Below are 25,347 nucleotides of genomic sequence, written 5' to 3'. Positions count from 1 at the left end.
ACTAACTGGATGCAGTTTTTATTAAAAATATTTGTTTTGTACCTTGCTGTGAAAGCTGCTCTGTGATTGGCTGTTGCCTTGTGACGCTGCCGTGTGTCGTTGCACTGAACTTCCAGCAGCCCGTCCTCCGCTCAGTGACTACAGAAGGCTCCGTGTGTGTTTTTTTTTTAGACGATGCTAGTAGGAATTTCGCATAAACGCCCAGCCTTTTATCAGTATTAAACACCTGTGTTTCAGAATGATTATAGATAATGTGGACGCTTTGAAATCTTGGCTGGCTAAACTTCTTGAACCCATGTAAGTGATGATCAAAGTGACATTTGAACTGTTGCAGCTAACTAGCGCTGCTAACATGCTAACACGTTAGATGGCTTTCTTATCATGTACCAGCACTAAAAACACTCGTTCACGATCTGCCCCGTGTCTTATACGGGATTTAAATGCTTTGATTTATCATTTTGTTAAGTCCGTGTGTTTCCTAATCTTAAAAAGCGTCCCAGTTTGATGGCATGTTTCAGGAGGCTAAGCTAAGCAGCTTTACTTGCTGTGTGTGGTGTGGATATCAAAACAGTCTGATAGTTTTCACAGACTGGGCTATAACCGTATCAAGACACAAGTTATTTTAAATGTACTATCTTGGCATGTTAGCACAGGGTGCTATCAGGAGGCAGCTTGATTTATTTCAGAAATCTGTATCTGAGTTTACTAGGTGGTTGCTACATTAGCAGCCAACTTGTCATGAGTACACTTTTAACATTAAAGAGGTGCTGGTGCTTAACCACAAACTTGCAAGGGCCTGCTTGTAGATACTTGACTTATCACTGGAACAAATAGCTCTAATATACATGTGTATTGCTGGTCTGTTGTCCCAAACACATGGAGTGTATGTGACACTAATGTGAGATTTTTTTTGCAGATGTGATGCTGATCCAACTGCACTGGCGAATTACGTCGTGGCTTTAGTGAAGAAGGATAAACCTGAGAAAGAACTGAGAGCATTGTGTGCAGATCAGTTGGACGTTTTCCTCCAGAAAGGTATCGGCATGCACTTCACTTTATTTGTGTTTATATAATCTCTTAAATATTTGCATATGTAAACACTTATTGTGTAAACTCAAGTCCATTAAATAGTTTGTTATCTGTCTTCCCCATTCAAAGATAGATTGTTACATGCATGCTTTATTATTGTACAATGGCAGTCACTAATATGATTGATTGGTTTTTACTTTCACAGAGACTACAGGGTTTGTGGATAAACTCTTTGAGTGTCTTAGCACAAAAAATTATTTGGGAAATCCACCTACTAAAGAGGAGACTAAAATCCCAGTGCCAAAGGTTGAGGAAAAGGAAGAGGTAAACATCACGTCTTTCATCTTAAACTACAACAATAACAGTATAAGATGGAAATTGAAGCACTTTCTTGGCTGCGTAATACAGAATTTCTGAGCCTTACTGTCAAACTTTAGTTTGTTTTTTTTAAACGTAGTTTAAATTTTTTTTGCATCTGCTAGCTGCGTTTTATAAATGACATGCACTATTAATTCTGAGATTGCTTCATTTGCACATTCATTTAAGATAAACTAGTGTAAAACTTATCTTATAATAATAGTGTTTTGTATGATCTGAAAAATTTTACTGTGCACATGTGACTTTTTTTGTATTAAATAAGTAATGCTTTATTGTGGATACTAAATAGAAACATTTATTTTCAGGCTGGTCATGTTGAAGATGACAGAGATAACCGAAGAAGACGAAGTCCATTAAGGAATCGTTCAGACTTGAATGAATCTAGGTTGGTCCTGGAACGGTAAGTGTGGGAGACACTCTATTTTTGTTCATTGTTACATGAAAGTGTTTTAGACGAGCCTTGCTGTAATGTCAAATTAATGCACACAATTATTATTTGGCCAAAATGTAAGCTTAGTGTAAGTTATGGATATCATTGCGCAAAGAAACGTTAGAATACAGTGCGGGACGCAATTTTCATCATCAGATTCCTTTGTGTGTAGGGTACACCCACCACCAGATTTTTGTAACGGCGTGTACTTTGTGCGAGACTAGTATCTAGGCCAGGAGAGGTAATTTTTTACAATGCGCTTGTGTCAAATGTCCGTGTTTGCATAAGTCAAATGAAGTACACTTTGCAAGGCTGTGCTTTCGATTATGCAACTATACTTGCAAACACTGCATGCGTACAAAAAAGTATATTCGGTCCTTTAAACGTTTGCTATGGTAAACTGTTCCTGTTAATTTTTTAACTCTGACCTCTTTCTTTGTGTGTTCAAAGATTCAAATTTGTTCTTATAACAGAGTAACTTCTGAACAGAGCCAAACAAAGCTGTTTTTTGATATTAGTTATCTAGTAATATTACCTTATTTCAAAAGACCCTGATATACCTAACCGCTGTTAATGTTTCTGTCCTCAGGGCAAGGGATGATCGCAGAAGAGACGACCGCAAGCGCTGGGAAGCGGAACGCCACGGAAAGAGCGGAGAGTCGTACCGGGATCGTCACGAGCGTCACGGAGGCAGCTCGCGGGGGCGGAGCTACAGTCGCAGCAGAAGTCGTAGCCGGAGCGGCAGCCGTGGAAAGAGCAAAGAAAGAGAGCACAACCAGAGGAGAGGTGATGACCATTTTAAATCACCTACTGACCATATGTTGAATTGAGATTAATTACTGTTGTGTTTTTTAAAGCAGTAAATGAGGCTTTAAAAATTTTGTCTGTTCGCAAAGATATGACTAACATGAGCTACATTAGTGTACCATATAGCAGGGGTTCTTAACCTTTTGCAACTTATGATTGTTTAAATACATTCTGAGGACCACCTTTTCAAATATGATATGTGTATTTGTTGTTTTTAGCGCAAGCTGTTCTTGATCAGTTTAAATCTACCATCTTTTAGCAGAACACAGATCCAAATTCGAACCGGAGAGGAAAGAGACAGAGCCTTACAACCCCTCTTCTGCCCATCTGAGTAACCCACATCACCAGCAGACCCATCCGCCCCCTCTGCTGCTTTCCCAGCACCAGTTCCCCACCTCGGGGAGCACTGGTGTCCCCAATGCCGTAACCGTGGTAGCGCCGGCTCACCTGCCTGACAGCACCACAGAGAGCTGGTCCACATACTACAACAATCACACAGACGGCAAGACGTTCAACAAGAGTGCAGTCAAACATCGTTGCAGGGACTACGACGGTAAGAATAATTATGAAATCTTTGGGCTTTTGCATATGAGTAATGGTTAGTTTACAAAAAAATTGCATTGAACTTCTGCCCAGATTTTAGTCAGATAAAGGTCAAATGAAATCTATTTATTCACCTTTGTAAGCATCTTTGTTGTGATGGTGCTTATATGACTGATATTGCATTAGACGCATTATATTAAATGGGAACATTAAATTGTGGCATCTGCGAGCAAATAATGAAGAAAACTAACTTTTTTTTGTATTTTTGCCATTTACGTAGATGTCATTACATATATTTTTTAATACCTAGACATATGTTTAACCCAGAATAAATTTTGCAATAATAGCATAATGGTTTTCCATTGCAGATTTGCACAAAACTTTGTAATATCTTCTAAATATCGATAAATAAATGTGCGAAACGACGGCGCTTCTATAACTGCGACTAAATCCTAATTTTTCCTCTCATGATAATGCATTCCAAAAGTCACTAGGCTTGTTCGAATTCATGCGGTGCCACAAGAACTGACAGCCGGATGAGGTCAAATTTCCGCGGGAGAGAATTTAAAGCAAACTTCTCCGTATGATTTCGCGAATCGCTTTGATTTTGACCAAGCCTATTTGTGACAGATGTTGTCAGATGTTTACGTGTATCACGGCCATTATTAGCCTAACACATATAGTATAACACTAGTCATTGTTTAATAGGAGAGGAAGGTGTTTCTGGGAGTGTATAGTATGCAATATCACGTGAATGATAACGTGACAATCACCTTCAAATGTGGGAAAAAAAAGCCAGTTGTTTCCATGGCAATATCGCAATATCCGTTTTGAATTGCCCAAAAAAACCAACACATTTTTTCTTTTCAGATTTCGATGGCTAAGGCTGTGATCGCTATCACCTGCTTTCAAATGGAGCGGCATTTACTACACAGACCCTTAGTTCACAGAGAAGCTAGGCAAAATCTCATACATTATCGGAGTCGATTTTCCTGCGTTATGAGTGCGTTTTTTGCCTAGCTTCTCTGTGAACTACAGGTCTGTGTAGTAAATGCCGCTCCATCTGAAAGCAGGTGATGGCGATTTACAACTAAACAAGGAACCGGCTTTACTGATGAAACATGCATGAGAATCGCAGACAAATTTTTTTTTTTTTGCACAGCCCTATCAATGACCCATTTTTTTAACATGCTTGTAGATAATGTTTTTCCAAAACTAAGTTACTGGGTTAGCCCATTTTTTATTTATTTAGCAGTTTTAACTCTAAATCATCATATAGTTATTTTCATTTTGGCATCTTTTATGCTCTGCCATCCATGACCCCATCACAGCAGATCTGTGACCCATTTCTGAGAGACGAGACCCCAGATATGGGTCACTGCATTGAATAACAACAGTGATCAGTTATAAAAGTTAAAGCTTCTCATGGATACAGTATATCAAACAACCACTGAAGTGTCTTTTCAGTTCTCCAAGGGCACGTTTTGGCCATCAGGGTGTCTCTTTCTAAAGGATCACTAATGACTTTGTATGGCCTTTGGGAGTCGTGTTTATATTTACAAACTGGTCTCTGTGGACCTGGGGTATTTTTCACACTGATGGGGGTTAAACATCTTCAGGGATGAATGGATAGATTGGTTGTATAATGATCTTACTAAAGCTGTGATTGTTGAAAGAGTAATACAAATGAACATGACCCTATCTTCAATCATTTTACTAAGACGTGTATCATCTGAGTTTATTGTCTTTGTGTTGTGTTTGTTGTGTCCGAGCAGAGAAAGGATTTTGTATACGAGGCGACCTCTGTCCGTTTGACCACGGTAATGACCCTCTGATCGTGGATGACGTCACGCTTCCTACCATGATCCCGTTTCCGCCTCCACCCGGCCTGCCCCGGATGCCTATGCCGCCCATGACGGAGCCTCCCCCGGGCATGCCTATGCCCATGCCTCCTCACGGGCAGCCTCCACCTCCAGGCATCTATCCCATGCCAGGTAGGTGTCATTTTATATTTTATTATGTTTTACAAAGAAGTTCATTTTCATCTGTTCATGCGTGTCAAGTGTTTCAAACTTGAGCCGGATCTGATCTGCGTGTACTGTAGCGTCCGGCATGCATCAGTCTGCTCTTGTCTTGTTTTAGGACCTCCTCTCATCCCAGCCACTGGGATAGTCACTCAACCTCACTCTAGGAGCAGTAATTCTTCTCCTTTGGCCCTGCCTGGAGTAGGACCACCTCCTCCACCACCACCTCCTCCTCCTCCTTCTTCCTCCTCCTCCTCCTCTGCCTCTCTACACCCTCAGTACAGTCTGTCTGAATGTAAGACTGCCACTGCTCTTTCCTTTTCTTCATAACCTGTGCTGTTTCTAAAGCATGCTAACTCGCTCTCTCTATATATGTGTTTGTCTTATAATGGGCCCATATAAGGTTTCACTCTGATGTTTGCAATTCAAAGCTTTTCCCACCCAGAGCCCCTATTAAACACATCATGGTTGTGAATGATGTCACAACCATAAGTTCATTAACACGACTGACTTAGTTTACATGTCAACACTTGTTCAGTATTTGACCAAACCCATGACAAGTACATTCATCAAGTACGTACAATCATAACAGAGGTCATTTATATAATGAAGGTCTTAAAGGTACAGTAACATGTCTTTGGAGAACTTCTGTATATATTCGGAATAGTTAATTATATTTAGTTAATAGTTATTTTCTTATTTATTTGCTCTCATTCCACACAAGATGTCCTCTTCAGCTGACATTTTGGCAAAATATTTTATTAAAGTACACCCTTTTAAAGCAAAACAACAGGGGTAAAAGAAAACAGGTGATAATTGAATGTATTTAATATAGCGATACTAAAACAAGAATGGACATATTAGTGCTAAATTCATACCCAGGGAACACACAAACTGATTAAAAAATGTCTATCTTGTAATGCACCTGATTTATATTTTGCCATGTGCATAAATGTATGTAATGTACATTTGTGTAGCCTGCAATGACCAACTCTGACCATGTAGTGGTGATGTTGCGACATTTTACAATAGGATGTTTACTGCACACATTTGAATCAGAAAGTAGATTTCAAGAAATAACTGCATAATATAATTTCTGTTGGCTTGTATATACAGACAGCTATGATCCTGAGGGTTATAACCCAGAGGCCCCGGGACTGACCGGGCCAGGCCGAGCTCCATACCGACATTTCATTCCCCGCATCCAGACCCAGAGATCCAACCTCATCGGCCTCACATCTGGAGATGGACCGGCTTCGCGAGGTATTAGATGGGAAAGATAATCACTCTTGGATTGTGTCTGATGATAATCATCCTTTTAGACTGGAAAATGGCCAGTTGAATGATGTAACCGTGATTTATTTGTGTTTTTAGCAGCTAATATTGTGATCCAGACAGAGCCGTCGGTCACGAGCATGTCGAACAGTGAAATGAAGTATAGCTCGGAGCAGGAGAACAGAAAAAGACCTCTGAATGCTGGAGATGGACCTCAAGCTAAAAAACCCTGGATGATGGACAAGTGAGTAAAATCAAAATTTGCTTTTTGTTTCTTTTCCAAATGTGCTTTTTTGGCTTACTGTGTGTTTACAGATAAATATATTAAGGCCTCAGTTTCCTCAGGCTTAAAAAAAATGAGGACCTATGGAACTTATTTGATAATTTAAATGATGAATGTAGTCTAATAAGTCCATTAATGTTTTCGCTTAAAGGAATAGTTCACCCAAAAATGAATATTAGCCAATATTTTACTCGCCCTCAAGCCATCATTTGGGTCAATGACATGACGTTTTTGTCTCCAGGAGCATTATTTTGTTTAAAAATAGCTTGATGCATTTAGGACTTTATTCTATTAAACATTTAGTTTAAATAAATTTTAATTTTTTTATTAATAAATATTAATTTTTTTATCTCAAACTTGTAAAATGACAGGTGAGGCCAATTTGTCAGAACACATAAGCCGTTTAAGACTAGTAGACTACTATAAAAATTATGTTTAAAATATTCAAAATTGGAAAAAAAGACACTTTGGTAATATTTTATATTCAAAACGTTTCCTTTAAACACATTTCACAAATACTAGTAGTTTTAAAGTTTTTTTTTAATCACTTTATTTGTACATTTCCAAATAACACATATACAGTTGTATTCATTATATTACAAATTAACCACAGAAAAACTATCACAACAAAACGAAAGACAGACAGACCAAACCCAAAACCGACCTGACAGACATATAGTTTTAAAGTATTTTTAAATGCTGAAAAATAGCTATTTTCATGTAATGGTAGGAAGGTACACTTTCTATGTCAGGTGGTACAACCAATGTATAACAAGGAAACTGCTATTTCATCAAACACATTTTAAATCTTTCCCCGCCATTTGTCAATTAAGAGAAAACATTTCCCTGCTAATGACAGTATTTCTGGCTTTCCGCAATACCGCCATTATCCACCAGGTGGCAACTCGTAAAACCCGGAAGTGTTGCCCTAGGGCAGTGGTTTTCCATGAATGAAACAATAAACAGCTATGCATATATGACACAGATTGCCAATATTTTTTTGAGAGAACATATGAAGACAAGATTAAAATAATTACATACACAAATTAAATGAATAATTTATTTATTATCAGTAATCAAAAGTTTTTTTTAAAAGGATTTAAGTGTTACTAATAAAGTTAAACCAAAAGGATTAATCATTTTTACCTCACAAACAGTTTATGATTGGAATACAATGAAATACATAACTTCCGGTCGGCATATCGCATGCGGTTTAGTCGCGCAAGTTCAAATTTTTTAACGGATCCAACGCTCAAAACGGATCCGATATTTACGCATCCGCAGATGGTCGGCACTTCACGCAGACCCTTTGCGACTCTCCATAGGAAATTAATGACTTCCGGCTTATCGGCCGTCGTTTGTCGTGTGCAGTGGAAAGGCGGCTTTAGTCCGATATCCGATCCAGAAAAAAAGGCCAGATCGGCCCCGATACCGATCCAGAATATCGGATTGGTGCATCCCTAGTGAATTAGTTAAAAAAAGTTAGGTGGTGCCATCAGGAAGTGATGTAGTAATTTGGTTGTACCGCCTAAAATTTTTGGAATGGAAAGTCGAAAAATGTATCTACATGCACTGAAATGTATGTAGATACTTTGAAATGCTAAACTTGTCTAAACAATTTTTTTTAGACTTAAAATATGCATTACATCCATTTTTAAAGGATTTTTTTAAAATACTTTTTTAGTCACCTTTTTGTCATTGACCCACATCACTTTCTTCTTTCTGTCAAACAAACACAGTCAGAGATATATTAAATAATGGAGCAGTTTCCTGAGCACGGCTTATCCTAGTCTCAGACTCAAATGCATGTTTGAGTTGCCTTAAAGGAACACACCAACTTTTTGGGACTTTAGCTTATTCACCGTATCCCCCAGAGTTAGATACGTCCATAAATACATTTCTCACCTCCACACGTGCCGTAACTCTGTCTGACGCACCTAGCCTAGCTTAGCACAAAGACTGGAAGTGAATGGCTCCAGCTAGCATACTGCTCCCAATAAGTAACAATATAACGCCAACATTTTCCTATTTATATGTTGTGATTTGTATAGTCACACCGTGTACAAATAACAAGGTGATATGAGACACAGCCATCTTTTAACCGTATATATACTGGGAACTATATTCTCAGAAGACGAATCGCTGCTACTTGGGCCGAGTGATTTGTTCGCAGCACACGAGAAGCCATGTGGTGAGGAGCAGAGAGTGTGTGCAAATCTTGCGCTAATCACTCGGCCCAAGTAGCAATGCTTCGCCAGTTCCCAGTATGTATACGGTTAAATATTGGCGTTATTATGTCACTTATTGGGAGCAGTATGCTAGCTGGAGCCATTTACTTCCAGTCTTTGTGCTAAGCTAGGCTACCGGTGGGTGCGCTTGACAGAGTTATGGGATGCACGGAAATGAAAATGGTATTTATGGACTTATCTAAATCTGGGGGGTAAGATGAAAAAGCTAAAGTCAGAAAAAGTCGGCGTGTTCCTTGACTTTAAAAACAACTTGCATTGACATATCATAACATGTATCAGTGCCATTGGTTTGTCCCAAGATGCACACCAGAGTTGTTTTTTGTAAGGTATGCTTGTAAAAATGACTTAAATGTCCTAATAGAATTAAGGCCTAGTCTTGGATTAATCTAAACCCTGTCCGGGAAACTGCCTCAATATCCTGACTCTTCAGCTTTATAATGGCATCAGATAGTGCCCCATTTTAAAAGCTAAAAAGCATATCCATTCATCAAAAATGAATCCATGTGGTTATTAAATGTATTCTGAGGTGATGGGTTTTGTAAGGAATTTTTATATTTCATACTTTATATTTTAAACTTTATAAACCACAGCCGTACGCGTGTTCCCGAGAGAGCTGACGTCTGGCGGAAGCCTACCTTACAACAACCCGTTGCTACACCTCAGGAGACATTTAATAACTATGGATTAAATGGGTGAGTAAAATTTAGTCTCATTTTTATTTTGGGATGAACTATCCCTTTAATTAATTTGATTGATTGATAAAATAATCTTTTAACTTGTTCGTTCAGTTGTCTTTTTCTTGCTATTACTTTATTGATTGCTAAGAAAACCATCGTAACACACCAAGGTGTCTTCATTTCACCAGGCAAAATTTTAATAACCAGAATAAACCCACCTTCCCAAAGAAGACTCATTATGTAAACACCAAACTAGAGGTGCGCAAAATCCCACGAGACCTAAACAACATCACCAAACTCAACGAACACTTCAGCAAGTTTGGAACCATCGTCAACATTCAGGTGGTGTTCGGGGGTGACCCGGAGGCGGCGCTGATCCAGTACACGGTCAACGACGAGGCTCGGAGGGCCATCTCCAGTACTGAAGCCGTACTTAACAACCGCTTCATCAGAGTCCACTGGCATAGAGAGGCCACGCCCTACGCACAGGAGCAGGGACCCGGTCAAAGCTCAAACCCTAGCCAACAGCATCCTACAGCACATAAGGTCAGATGTCCGTGATGCCGTCTATACTTAACTGCAATCTGTTTGTCTTTCGACATATATTGATCGTGCCATGTTGTGTCTGCAGGTTGTCAGTAAGCAGCACCCTGCAGGAGCTTACGTGCTGAATAACACCTTCCCAAAACACCAGACAGCCACGGGAGTTTTTGGTAGCACTGGCAGTGCTGAACCCACCAGCCCGAGCCAAGAGCCCTCAATAGTAAGGAACACACTTGTGTTAAGACAATATAGCAATGCATTGTCTGTAAAGTCATCTAGTCTGTTAAATGCTTGGTAGATGCTCGAGGCAAAAAATAACATTGGCATTATACGTGCACTAATTGATAATTGCCTTTTTGATTCTGTTAAACAAGGGTTTGATGCCGCCCTCCAATTTACAAAAGGGTCCATTCTCGCGTACGGTATTGAAACCTGCGTCGAAATCGCTGGGCAAGACGGCCAAGGCGCTAGAAGCTCAGGAGGTTCTGAAAAAGAAGCAGGTGAGTATTTCCTTTCTCCATGTGTCACCTCTGTAAACCGATAGCAGCAGTTCATCTCGATTAGATTGCACTGTCTGGAATGTACTTATGAGTGAGCTTACATGACCTTTGACCCTCAGGAGGCACTGAAACTGCAGCAGGACATGAGGAAAAAGAAACAAGAAATGCTGGAGAAACAGATCGAGTGTCAAAAGGTACGACAGTGTTTGAACGAACAAATGCTTGGAGATATGTCCAGTGTGTTAAAGGACACCCAAAAAATGTTTTATTTACATTTATGCATTTAACAGACGCTTTTATCCAAAGCAAAAAGTTATAAATAAGATCATTATTTGAGTTCCCTGGGATCAAACCCACAATCTTTTGATGCATTGAAAACATTAAACACAAAGACTTAAAATGTCAAAGGTCTTAAAAGGTTGATAAAAGTCTTCTGAAATAAAATAAAACATTCATGACAGAAAATGATTAATGTTTTGAGCGTATTTAGCGATTCTGAAATCGATGCAAATGTTTACCAGGACTAAATTAAAATACGGCAGCACCACATTTTTAAATTTTAAATTGCGATTCATACATCATCTGAAAGTTGAATAAATAAGCTTTTCATTAAATTGCATGATTTGTTAGGATAGCACAATATTTAGCCAAGATGCAACTAGTTAAAAATAAAAGAAAATCGCCTTTAACCTCCTAAGACCCGAGATTTGGTTTGTCTTTTTTTTTTCAGATTTCTCCCAGCTATTTTGGTGTTAGGAAGAACAAATAAATATAACAACCAAATATTTTTCTTAGAACATGAAGCAGTGTTTTTGTCCATGTTTGTGTACAGCAGGTTCCAGTTACACAGAATTAACTATTATGGTGCAAAACAAAAAAATTGATGCCCATGTATGTGGACATTCAGGTCTTATGAGGTTGAAGTTGTCCAAATGAAGTCCTTAGCAACACACATTACAATTGATAAATAAATAGTTGATATTTACAATAGGAAATTAACAAAATATTTTCATGGAACATTTTCTTTAATATCCTAATGGTTATTGGCATTGAATTTTTTTATTTTGACCCACACAATGTTTTGTTGGCTATTGCTGCAACTATACCTGTGCGACTTAAAGGAATATTCCATTTTCTTAACTCTTTCACCGCCAGCGTTTTTAAAAAAAGTTGCCAGCCAGCGTTTTTCATGATTTTCACCAAAGTTTAATGCCTTCCAGAAAATGTTCTTCTTTAAATATATAAACATACAATATACCAAATGAAAGAACAGACCCTCTGCTTTCAAAAAAAAAAAAAAAAAACGTTTCATCCTACCTTCAGTGGTTCTTTTGTAATAATGTTCTGGTGAATAATATTGCGGAAAGACGGAAAATCTCGTCATTGGCAGGGAAGTGTTTTCTTTTAATTGACGAGATATCTCGTCAATGGCGGTGAAAGAGTTAAATATAGATATTTTTCTTTAAAAATATTTTTTTAGCCAAAAGCTGAAATAATTGCATTTTTGTAAAGGAATTTTGTTAGAGATCAGATTCATATCAATCATTAAAACATACACAGAGTTAAAAATGAGTTAATAACATTTTGGCTTCAGTTTTGTTATAAATTGGGTAAGTGTGCCATCTACTGGATTATTGCGTTATTGCAGATTAACATAAAAATTCTTCAGAAATACGTTTATTTATGCAAATGTTTTTTTCTTAATTGACGAGATAACTCGTCAATGGGGGGGGTTAATATGAAGCTAAACCTGAGCTGTTGTCTGCAGGTCCTGATAAACCGTCTGGAGAAGAACCGAGGGATGAAGCCAGAAGAGAGGGCAAACATCATGAAGACTCTCAAAGAGCTGACGGACAAGATTTCTCAAGTGAAGAACGAGATCAGCCCGGCCTCGCACGTCACCGCCAACACCACCCGTGAAAAAACTAAAACAGACGTAAGACGATACACTCATCATCATATTATCGGCGCATGTATATTTTTGTGAAACTGAAGCGTGTTCATCATAAAGTTGTGTTTATTCGAGAGCCATCATTAGTTTGTACATTAAACCGTGTAACTCTATACGTAGGCACAGAAAGAGTTGTTAGACGCGGAGTTGGACTTCCATAAGAAGCTGACGGCAGGAGAGGACACAACAGACCTGAAGAGGAGGTTGGGTCAGCTGCAGGTGGAGGTGAGCACGCACGTATGTCTAACGCATGCAGATATCTAGAGAAAGATCAATGGCTTTAAAGGTTTTAACATCCCTGAAACAAGAGATTGGCATCATATCTGATTCTGGGCTTTAACTAGTATGCGTGAAATATGCATGTCATTACTCTGTGTTTCGTTCACATTAAACTGTAAGCACTTGCATCCCTCTCATCACGCTTATGCTTTTCCTTCTATTAAACTTTGATCAGCATCTATGTAAGAAATGAGAGAGAGATTTAGGGAAGAGAAAGCAAAGAAGGTAATGCGTCGGCTGAAAGGTTGTGTTCAGTCAAGGCAGAAAAGAGAAACGGTGGTGTGGCTTTTTTAATCTCACTTTGGAGGCAGAATAAAGATTAAAAAGATTTCTGTGTTTCTAAAAGTGATTTAGAAGTCAGAAGCTGATCTCAGACCTGAGGCACTTTGGCCATGATACATATTGCATGTTTTGCTTATCTTTCCAATTTTTAGTAGCAGTTGTTCCAACAGATTGCTTTATTTGCAGTACTCATTTACCAAAGTTGTTTTATTTATATAACTACGCTCTATATTAAAACCCAGGCAACTCGGCTGGGACTCATACCAGCTGGGCGCGGCAAGCCACCGGCAGCCCTAACCCGAGGAAGAGGAAGGGGCAGAGGGCGGAGCCTGAGAGGGCGCGGCGGAGGCAATCATATGGTGGTGGATCACCGACCTCGAGCCCTCACCATTATTGGCGTGACACAGGAAGAGAAAGAGGAGCTTATGCCACATTTTGTGGTAAAATATTTTTTTGTATATTCAGTGCAGCAGGCCTTAGTAAATATAATATAACTTATCACCTAGTTTCCGATCAATCAATTTTATCTTTTTTTTTTTTTTAGAAATTTGGTGAGATCGAAGAACTCCGCGACCAAGATGCTACTAGTGTCGTGATGACCTTCAAAACCCGTAGTGAAGCTGAAAACGTAAAAAAAGTTTTTGTAATTCATTTTCATCTCAAGTTTAAAGGTGCTGTAGAATGTAAAACTGTATTTATCTAGGCATAGATGAATAATATTAGGTCTGTTCATGGTAATGACATATCGTGAACACGATCGTTTCCTCATCCTTATGTAAACCTCTGGCATGAAAAAGACCAGCCAATCTAAACATACTGCAACACCAACGGTGACGAATACAGTCATGATGTACGCCCCCAACATTAAACATATTAAACAAATTAAATTTAGTACAATGTTGTTACAATGCTAAAAACAAAGTTGTGACTGTTGAGTTAGCGCTACATGCTAGGTAATGCAACATTATATGCTAGCGTAACACAAACTTACCACTCAGAAATGTCCATATCCAATCTCTATATATTTGATTATATATATAGATTATATATTGATCAAAATCTGTATCTTCATCTGATAAAGGCTTAAACATAAGGTTTGTTTACTTAAAGGCGCTCTAAGCGAATTGATGCGTTTTAGACCATAAAACATTTTTTGTTACATACAGCAAACATTTCCTCACTATCTGCTTGCTGCCTGTCCGCTGATCAAACTGTAAAAAAACGCGATCTCTGTAGACAGCCCAGGCTTCACAAACGGCAATAACAACACGGGGGCCAAACCTACAAACAGAAACCATAACAAAGTGTTCCAGCCAATAAACGACAAGAAGGATTTGGGGGGAGGGGGGTTGGGCGCGTTCATGAAAGCACGGAAGGGAGGGGGAGGAGTTAGCTACGCTCCGTCTGTTTGAAAACAATTCAAACGTCAACAAAAACTAACGTCTCGCAAACTCGCTTAGAACGCCTTTAATGTGAGCTACTGACATGAGCCTCGCTGTAAAGCAGCCAATCAGAGCAGAGCCCAACATTAATATTCATGACCTTTCCAAATAAGGTAATACTAGAATATTTCATTCTATTGGGAAAAAAATTATAATTTTTGCACTTAATAAAGTTACATACCTTCTATGTAGATTAGGCATGGGCCGGTTACCGGTTTCAAGGTATACCGAGGTTTTAAAGAGTCAATGTTTCAAGCCACTAAAATTTTATGTAATACCGTTTTCAAGGTATAAGCTTTATAACACAAAATTAGGTTAAATAATTAAGTCAAGTAATTGATTTGATGTTTACATTTTAATATTATTAATACATTTTAATTTTATAATTTTTTTAAAAGAATATTATAATTAAAGGCCTTATTTTTGCCTGGCATACATGCTGTATGTTGCTTAAAAATAAAATGTAAAATTTGAAAAGTTGCTGTTTGTATATGCAGACATTTCAAAATAACACATTTTAGTGTTGCAATAGAAATACTGCAACACCGTGAAACCGTGGTATTTTTGCTGAAGGTTATCATACCGCCAAAACCTCATACCGGCCCATGCCCAATGTAGATATCAGAGAACAATTTTGCATATTATTTCAATGCATTCTTTGGCACCTGTTAAATATTTTTGAAGTATACTTTGGCAGCTTGTATTTGTGGGTTAATAAAACAATCGCGTTTTTCAGGCTGCAAATCAAGGAGCGACGTTCAAAGGTCGAATCCTGCAGATCTCATGGTACAAACCTAAAACTCCATCTGTGTCTACTGAACCAGAAGAAGAGGAGTCAAAAGAGGATGTCAACACTTCAGGATTACATGTAATGACACGATTACAGATAATTATGTGTTATATTTACATAGACAGGAAACATTACTATGTATATTGCTTTTGTAAAAAGTTTGGGCTTTTTAAAGTCCCCCCTAGTTCAAACGTATCCATTTTAGCTTCCTACCAGCTTTCGAACTCGGCCTAAAACTTTTAGTTCTTTGCTTTAATATTTTGAATCTGCCATCTGTAGATTGACGAAATGTATTTGTGTTATATTGGCAACATGCCGAAGACTAAAGAGAAGGAGAATCGTTTTCATCAACTGTTTTTATTAAATTTCCAGGAGCCACTCAGCCCTTTCCTGCTTCCAGAGGAAGAGGAGGAGGAAGATGACGAAGACGACGATTACGAGAGCCGCTCGTGGAGACGATGAGGAATGGGAAATGGCGTCACACTTTTCTTTGGAAAAGGACTTTCATTTTTAGTTAGTTTTTGAATAGTCTAATTAAAGTGTGATGGAAAGACAAAAGGTCTTTTTTTCTAGACGGTTTTCAGTATTTGGAGAAGCTCTCTCCGTAAAGGAATTTGAGAAGTCTGTAGGGATTGCAGTCTCTCTGCGTTTATATAATCAAACTCTCATTTTTGCTGAGATTGAATGCGAAATATTTCAATGAGGAAACGTTCTGTTTAACTGTGCATGACCAGATGTCAGTAACTCACAACATTTGTGACTACTGTAATTTTTTTATGTCTAGATGATTTTCTCTTGGCTCATGATATTATAATGTTCATAATGTCCACTATATCATTTGATGTGAAAATTCATCTGCACTTGGCGTCACTGGCAAGTCTCTACTATTGGATGCACTCGCTTGACATCTCTTAGTGGCATCTCTGATATGCTGTCTAGATGTCGAAACACGTATCTGGCCCCAATTATTATTTCTTCTCCAGATTAACGTGCCACTTTGTGTAAATATGATAAAGATAAACGTGGCACGCTTCGTAGTGGACAATATGTCCAACCGTTCATATTTATTTTTCACATCTAGGCGATGTTTCAAACCAAAAGTACATTGGGTGAGGGTCCGAAAAAAATATAATTTCAGTAAAATATAAACATGAGATGTCTTCTAAATTAATTCACACTTCATTTGCGCCCTATTATCAGTGTACGGCTGACTTTTTAGGAGATCTGTGACTGTTTTTTGTCCTTTTTTATGTAAATTTTGTAAATGGTTTCTGTTTTGTTTTAGCCATTGGAATGAATGAAGCTGCTGTTGTTGACATTCATAACTAGTACGGGGTCATTTAAGTGACTTTGCGACTTAAACCTAACAATGTGTTTTTGTTGACAAGCAAACTTACTTTTGAAGTTTAAAGAATTTGGTTGGGTTTATATTCTCATTTTTGCCAGTCCACTTTTTTTCTGAAGCCAGAAATGGGCCAAAAATGTGTCAGTTTCTATAAACTTAAAATCTTGTAGCATGCTGGCATCTGTATGAGTGGGTTTAATTGAAACATAAAAATATTATATGTATGTACGCATATATATTTTTTTAATGACCACATTTACGTACTTTGCTAAAACTGGTAAGATATAAGTTTATAGTTCCTTTAAAGAAGCACCGGAGTAAAACAATTGATGTGATATTTAATAGCATGTTCTTATGCTGTTTGAATCCAAATCTGTACGCCCCATTCTTTCACGTCACCTGTACATAATGTGTTCTTGTAAACCTCTGAGATGGCATTTTCTCTTTTTCAATAACTCAGTCGCTCATACAAGGTCTGGCTGGTATCTGTGTTGGTTTTGTACATGATAGTGTCATGGAAAAACTAATGTAGTGGATTTTTCATCATTTCTACAATCCTTTTGCTACACAACACATTAGTATAATGTCATACACTTAGCATAAATAGATTTTTGAATTACTGTTTATAAAGATGTATGTATGTATTTTTGAGTTCTCTGTTTGTAAAATGGATTTCTAACAGTCGCATGTTTGCTAATTAATAAAGATAATGGAATGGGCAGGAGCTAGAAGAACATCAAGAGAAAAAAAAGATTTAAGTTCAATTGGCCATATAGTTTGCAACAACATGCAAAGAAAAAAATATATTGAAATTTCAAGAGAGAGAAAAAAATATCCATGAGCCATTCCAAAAATTAATCCCTTCTGAAACCGTTGTCCTGTATTTTCTTTGTGTGTGTTTGGAGATAACTTGAAAAATCTGAATACTTTATAGAAGAAATTGTGTTTTTCCCACCTTTGAGGAGACCGGAAGTTTAACTTCTTGTTCAACCAGGAAGCGGTCTATTTATCTATTTCTTATACTTTATAAGGTTATGACCAGTTAAGGCTCATAGTCACGTGGTCATGAAGTCATTTAAATTATAACCACTACAAAAGAAACAAACTGAAATTATATCAGTGCATGTCGTCACAAAGGGAATCTGCTGTTTAATGATACTCATAAAAAAAATACTTTTGAAATAGGAAATATTTTATTTCCTCACTTTATTCAAATTTTTTCCATATAAACAAAGCGCAGCATACAACTGCAAAATAAAAACAAAAATGGGATGAATGTCGATATTCGATAAATAACTCTGTATTTTCTACAAAGTGGAATACGTGTTTACACGCAAGCCTAAGCTTCATGTGAGATGTCACACTCTGTGAAAGACAAAAATGTCAAAATATACAGCTGTACCACATGCAAGCTTGTTGGGAAATATACGTCTGACCTCAGTTTACATTTCTGAGTGCAAAAAGATGCTAAACATGATCAAAAAGCCTAAATATACCTAATGTAAATTGATAATCTCTATACTGGGAAGGGAAAGGGTTACTGCCGGAAGATATACAAGGTTCGACTTTAAAGGAAACACTTCGTTTTCAATTATTTTGTGCCACCATACTTACTCATGTAACAGTCTTTAAATAGGGAAAACATGGAAGTGTTTGGTGGCTTCTAAATTCATCCATGTTTGGATCCTAAGGAATGAATTGGGCTAGGCTAAATGCTAAAACAATCACGATGTGCTGTTTAAAGATTGAGTGCATGCATTGAAAAAAGATAGGTATGTATTAATTCGTCTAAGTTGAGGTAAGAACATAGTAAAATATGGAAAAACTGTGGTGTTTTCCTTTAAAGTGGCCTGTAAGTGTATATGCTTGTTTGACTTCATGCGGCACTGCAAAAACTGACAGGCGGATGACGTCAAAGTACTGCGAGAGTGATAAAAAATTAGACTTCCTTATGATTTCTCGAATAGTGCTTTGGGTACTTTGACAGCATCTGTCTGACAGTTCTTGCAGTGCCGCATGAAGTCGAACAAACCATTACAGGAAACTTTATTTAGGTACACATGTTCAATTGCTTGTTAACACAAACTGCTAATCAGCCAATCAAATGGTAGCAACTCATTGCATTTAAGCATCTAGACATGGTAAAGAGTGGCAGTTGTGTGGACAAAAATGCCTTATTGATGTCAGAGGAGAATGGGTAGACTGGTTTAAGTTAATAGAAAGCAACAGTAACTCAAATAACCACTCGTTACAACCAGGGCATGCAGAATAACATCTCTGAATCCACAACACATCGAACCTTGAAGTAGATGGGCTACAGCAGCAGAACACCACACCTGTCAGCTAAGAACAAGAAACTGAGGCTACAATTCGCACAGGCTCACCAAAAACTGGACAACAGAAGATTGGAAAAACTTTGCCTGATCTGATGAGTCTTGATTTCAGCTGCGAAATTCAGATGGTAGGGTCAGAACTTGACCCTATGTAATATGTTTATAGCTGGGTACAAAAAGTGTTTTTGGTCTATATAGCTAATTTTGCCCTTCAAGACAACTGTGAGGGTGGTGAATTTTTTTGTAACTCATCCGTTTAATTTGTATTAAGCCTTACACTTCTGCATAATTAAGGGTGTGGCCACTTGAGTGAAAGGTGAACGGCCAATGCTGTCATTAGAGTCGAGCTAGGCGGGCGTGGTTTCAGCAACCAGCCACCTCAGCTTTACCCATTTTCGGTTTTCCGCGAGTGATTCGCGGTGACTCGCGGCCAAGATGGCGACGGCAGGCAACAGGCTTGTTTGAGATGAGCAAATTCTGCGCAGAATCGATCACCGGTGATCAGCGCAAGATGCATTCCGGTTAGAAAAGTGTCCGACTTACGTCCGACTTGCTCTGATGTCACGCTGACGTGTACAAAATAACTCTCGCGATGGAGAGGCGGGCTCGTCGGATTCTACAGCCGAGCGCAGTTGCTCTCCACCGACTGCGTTGACGAAAAGCACGATGGGAAAAGACTTGCTGACGACATAGCTTAATGCTGATTTGCCCGGGAATGTCAGCTGATGACTTTTTAATTCTAAAAACTCCACTTCCTGTAATAGTTTTTATATTTATTCAACTTGTTCGTGACTTATGACATTGATATTATTAATAAATTCCTTTAAACTTATATATTGGTGTTGTATTATTTGTACAGTGTGCTGTTTATATTTCACACAGAAACGAATTTGTATTACGTCTAGACTTAGATTACATCCTAACATTTACTAAGAAGCCTTTTCCAATAATGAACAGTTCAGCTTTGTTGATTCTCCTTATAAACATCTTAATGTAAATGCATTTGTTGGTTTTTCAGTTGCATCTATTTAATCCGTGATAAAATACGCGAACGCGATCTCTTCCATTGCTGACGTTTGCAGTCAACAACACTGCGAGATTCATGAAGCGTCCGGCTTGCCTCCACTTTTTTCACTCCTCCCCTCACTGCAGCCGGCTACTCTCGCCTATATTTCAGGCGAGGCAAGCTGCATCTCAAACAAGCCTAACGTCTACTTCAAGCTTAAAAAACGATCTTCACAAACCAATGGGTGACGTCACGAACACTACATCCATATTCTTTTACAGTCTATGACTATGACACATCCAACCCAAACTTCCAACACAGTGTAAAACTCAATTCGGCTTCAGTGGCTTTGACATATTCAAATGCTCATCTATTATGCACAGCCATCCTTTACTTTGGGAGGCCAAGTGAAAAACACTCAGAGTCTATTTGATTTAATGCAAGCAGTGTTGATTGCCCAGCGGGAGAGCACGTCAACCACCAGCCTCTCTCTCTCTCTCTCTCTCTCTGTCCCTGCTGCTATAGGCACTCAGACCTGGACGCAAAGTTTGCAGCCTGGGATGCGGAAATACATGGAGCAAGTGTGCCAACGACAACTCGCAGAGTCATTCTGTGGGACAGAGTTAAATTGCCTGTGGACGAGCAGAGTCCTGTCAACTCTCGCCATAACCAAATCAATAAAACATATGTCATGTGAAATCAGTGCCATGTTGTTGCCCGCCGATGACAAGTCCACAAATACCATCACAGATTTTAAATAATGCATTTGTTTTCAGATGACAATGGGAGTTTTTAAGATGAACATTGAACAGAGCAGTAGGCCGGTGAAGTCACGATGAGAGTTTTCTTTCCATGCTTGCAATGTGAGACATGATGCTACACAAGCATCAATCTGGCGGTTTGGCTGTCAGGGCCAAGAAACATCATCACCATGAGATTTTCTCACTTGTGTTTGTTTAGTACATCTACAGTAGTTGATCAATGGCTTTGACTGATCATCATGTTAATTCAAAAGCAACTGTTTGTTTCTATTTAAACATCTTTTTTTTTGGGAAATGAATACCATAAAGGGGACATTTCTGTTTCAAAAGGTTATAAACAAGAAATCATTCTAAACCATGACCTTTGTTGGTGTAATCTACATCCTAAAATAGAAGTCTATTTCTATTTGGGATGGTCAAAAAATTGTCCCAGCTGTCACTGTGGCAGTATCCTTTAAAAAGGTCCTGATATGTACTATTTAGTTATAGATGTGTACAAAATGCTGGGTTATTTACAATCCTGTGTTGGGTCAAAAAGAGACGAGCCCAGCCCATTGTTGAAAATAACCCAGCATTTTTTTTAGTGTACACTCTTACCCAGAAAATTTATATATCTGACCAACAATGGGTTTAAACAAACCAGCAGTTTGGGTTGACACAATCCAGCACGGGTTAAATTACAGTTCATCGGGCTGGGCTCATCCCTTTTTGACCTAACGCTGGGTCCATTTGGTATACCAATATGTACCTCTGAGGAACTCTTTAGGTGCAAATATGTACTTTTTGAAAAGGTACCACCCCAGTTAGGACAGCTAGGGACCATTTTTTTACCCTTTTTTGTGACTGTGTAGTATTGTTGATTAAGTTATACTAAATTATATTATAAATTAATAAAAACAACAATGTTGATGTTGCCCCAAATTAGTGTTTAACATCTAATTATAATTAATTACTACACACTTTTAAAGGATAAGGTGCTTCACCACGCCATACACAGGTTCATCAGATTTTAAAGGTTCTTTAAGTCAGTGGTTCTCAAACTGGGGTCCGGGGCCCCCAGGGAGGCCCCAGTTTTATGACATTTTATAAAATACATCAATTAATCATGAATTCTGTGCAATTAAACCTTAAAAAAATAAGGCTACTAACCAAAAGCACTACTTTGTATAATTTAATATGTTTTGTTTAATTAAAATGTTACCTTTTAGAACAAATTTGTCATAAATTTTCTTTGGGGGTGCTGCGAAGGAATGCACTGAACACAAGGGGGGCCGCACACTGAAAAAGTTTGAGAACCACTGCTTTAAAACCTTTCAGCCAAAAATGCTGCTTCTTTTTCAGAAAAGTTCACTTCGTTTCAGGCGCATAATGTACGTGATATAGCTGACAAGCATCACATTAAACTAAATTGTTAAAAACATTTAAATACACACATTTTAAATACATCTTAAACTATATTTAACAATATATACTTTCTACATTAAAAAATGTATGCACATTATTTTACTACTTAAAAAAATAATAAAGAGTCTTGATATGTTTGAAAGAGCAATTATTAAACCTTCAACTATTCTACAGGTCAAGAATTATAATATACATGTATATATATATATAATAACAATAATAATCTGTCTCATTTAGCAATTTCAAAGGTACAGTTGCTCACACCATATAGTATGGAAAAGTGTCCATGTAAATCAAGATGAAGCGATGAGCTATGAATGGGGCATTTTTGGGTTATGCTTTTAAAATATTCATGAACTGAAACTTTATCTTGAGAGAGGATAGGGTCACATGACATTATCATAAAAGGTATCATAAACAAGATGGGGAATATCATGACATAGTTGGCTCAGTGTGACTATTTATATTTTTTGCCAAGACTTATAAAGGTGTGTGCTGTTAATCTGCGTAATGAATGAGAAAATGCCAGAGAGGTAATGGATGCCAGCCACATAGCAGATGAATAATTGAGAGTCTGGGGGAACAAGAGAGGTGGATGGGATCGGATGGTACATCTGTGTCACAGCACTACCTGGCTTCCTATTCTGCAGTCACCGGCATGGTCACCACGCCAACCAGCCATGAAGTGATAACAGGTGTTTACCTTCAACCCACTCATATCCACACTGTTGAGCAATTTAATGCTTTATATCTTTAATTCACCACTGCTTTTGTATATACATTTTTTTTATTATTAAAAGGATTGTTACATTGTGCTTAAAAGGTTTTATAATTACCTCTTTTCTTGCAGAATAATTATTACCCTTTCCCTTTATATTATAGTTTAGTCACTGTACATATACAAATATAGAGGCCATGTTAATAACTGTGGCGGTGAGTGTATACTCAAGGGAATCTAGAAAATATCCCTAATATTAATAAAAAGTATCAGAGGAGACCTTCATTCTGTCTAATATTTTCTAATTTAAAGTAAAAAATATTTTTAATCTATAAAGATTTCTAATCTCTAAAGTTTCACAAACACTACAAAATCACATTTTTTTTTGGCATAAGAATAGCAATTAAAGCTGTGAAAGCTAAAGTGTCAACAAGTTTTAACTTAATATAATGTTTTAAAGATCTGGGACCAATATTTGTGTAGAGGACAGGACCAAAATCTGTGCGCAATAGGTGCATGGTGAGAGTTGATTTACCCATTGTACTTGTTTGTTGACTGGGATGTTTTTATGTTTTGTTTCCTTCTCTATGGTGTATGCGTATGTTTGTATACGTATAGTGATGTTTACTATACCTCCTTAATTGTGTTTGATTGTATATCTCATCTTTGTAAAGCGTCCTTGAGATTGTTAAAAGGCGCTAAATAATAATAAAATTATTATTTTTGTATTAACTTATTATTATGCCATATTATTATTTTATATTCTTCTTACGATCTTGCAAATCTTGTGAACTGTACAGACCTAAGTAAAACAGATTTGTGAGTTTTCGGCTGCAAAAACAGATTTTGTGAGGTTTTTTTTTAAAGACGTTTTAAACTTATCAATGCAGGTGAAACCAGCACTGTCAAACTCTACAAAAAAAAATCAGGGGTCAGCCAAGGTAAAACTTCATGTTAGTCCTTTAGGATATTATGGTTAATCTATATTTAAAAAGGACTATGCCCTGGTTTCACAGACAAGGCTTAAGCCTAGTCAAAGACTAAGACACATGTTTTAGCCGTCTTAAATGAAATAACACAGTGCAAATGATGTGTCTCAAGAAATAAACCAGAAATGTCTTTGTCTAAGGCATGGTCTTAAAAGATGCTAAGGCCTATCAGACCAAAGTCTTGTCTGTGAAACCAGGCCTATATTTATATTTTGCCAAGAGATGTAGCCTATACTATAGCATTATAAACACTTTGGGGAACAACCACATATTTGCTTTTGATTTGAAATTATTATTTTATTATAAATATGATATACAATTAGACATATGACTATTTATTGGTAGTTAAATATTTTTTTTAGTATTTTCTCATACTGATAAAAAGAAATGTATATCTTTGAGTCGTATATCTTAATATCCTATATCTTAAAAATAACAAGTTTTTATTTTTGTTTAGATGTCTATGTGGTGTTTTAATATGATTTAAGACAAACCATGAGCAAATTCATTATTCAGCAGCATTGTTGAGTATTTTCTACATAGAAGTGGATTTTTTCGTGCCCCACTATATAATATTATGTAAAAATATGTAAAAAAAAAAGGGTTTATAACAGTCACTGCCAAATGAAACACATTATATTTTGTATAGGTTCATTTTAGCCATTGGTATATGCATATACCGCAACTGCCTTAATTTTCAAGAAATCTAAAAACACCTTACCTAATATTAAGACAACTGCTCTGTTATTAAATTACCTTTTAATAAACCCTCTTCTAATAATATTTTGCCGTTCACTCTAAAAAACAAACGGTGCTATATAGCACCAAAACAGTTGCTTTGCATCGTAACGATAGAAGAACCATTTTTAGTGCCATATAGCACCAGTGAAGAACCAGTGAAGCACCAGTGAAGCACCTGTGTAGAACCATATAGTGCTATGTAGAACCATATGTGGTGCTATATGGCCCCTATATGGTTCTACACTGGTGCTTCACTGGTTCTTCACCGGTGCTATATGGCACTAAAATGGTTCTTCTATCGTTACGATCCAAAGCAATTGTTTTGGTGCTATATAGCACCGTTTGTTTTTTTAGAGTGTTAGATATAAAATAGTTTCTAAAATAGTTCACAATTGAATTACTAATTAATAATACTAATGGCCAATAAATGACGCTTATTATTATTAAGAATAAACATGTCTGTTATTATTATTATGTAATTAATGTTATTTATAGACACGAATACTTTAAATTTTTATTTTCTAACTGTAGAGAGTTTTGTAAGTAGTTGAACACAGGATCAGGTTGA

The 25,347-nt window shown here is 37.4% G+C and overlaps 1 protein-coding gene across 6 annotated transcripts; it reads left to right on the top strand.

Moving 5' to 3' along the window:
• Nucleotides 1-111: 111 nt before the first annotated feature.
• Nucleotides 112-17,691, top strand: rbm27 (RNA binding motif protein 27). Of its 6 annotated transcripts, none has more exons than XM_065287251.1 (21): nt 112-297; nt 917-1,035; nt 1,235-1,353; nt 1,713-1,807; nt 2,427-2,623; nt 2,907-3,197; nt 4,963-5,181; nt 5,330-5,506; nt 6,328-6,474; nt 6,586-6,730; nt 9,609-9,710; nt 9,884-10,241; nt 10,327-10,458; nt 10,613-10,738; nt 10,858-10,932; nt 12,507-12,674; nt 12,810-12,914; nt 13,493-13,690; nt 13,795-13,878; nt 15,429-15,560; nt 15,855-17,691. In XM_065287251.1, the coding sequence occupies exons 1-21, from the start codon at nt 239-241 to the stop codon at nt 15,942-15,944; spliced, it is 3,138 nt and encodes a 1,045-aa protein (XP_065143323.1). In that variant the 5' UTR covers nt 112-238; the 3' UTR covers nt 15,945-17,691. The 6 variants fall into 6 exon arrangements, with proteins under 6 accessions (XP_065143323.1, XP_065143324.1, XP_065143322.1 ...); XM_065287252.1 differs by having other exon boundaries at nt 2,904-3,197; nt 6,589-6,730; XM_065287250.1 differs by having other exon boundaries at nt 2,904-3,197.
• Nucleotides 17,692-25,347: the final 7,656 nt, after the last annotated feature.

This window comes from Paramisgurnus dabryanus, chromosome 18, assembly GCF_030506205.2.
Source record: "Paramisgurnus dabryanus chromosome 18, PD_genome_1.1, whole genome shotgun sequence".
NCBI classification, from domain to species: Eukaryota; Metazoa; Chordata; class Actinopteri; order Cypriniformes; family Cobitidae; genus Paramisgurnus; species Paramisgurnus dabryanus.
This window is presented reverse-complemented; position numbering and strand designations above follow the sequence as displayed.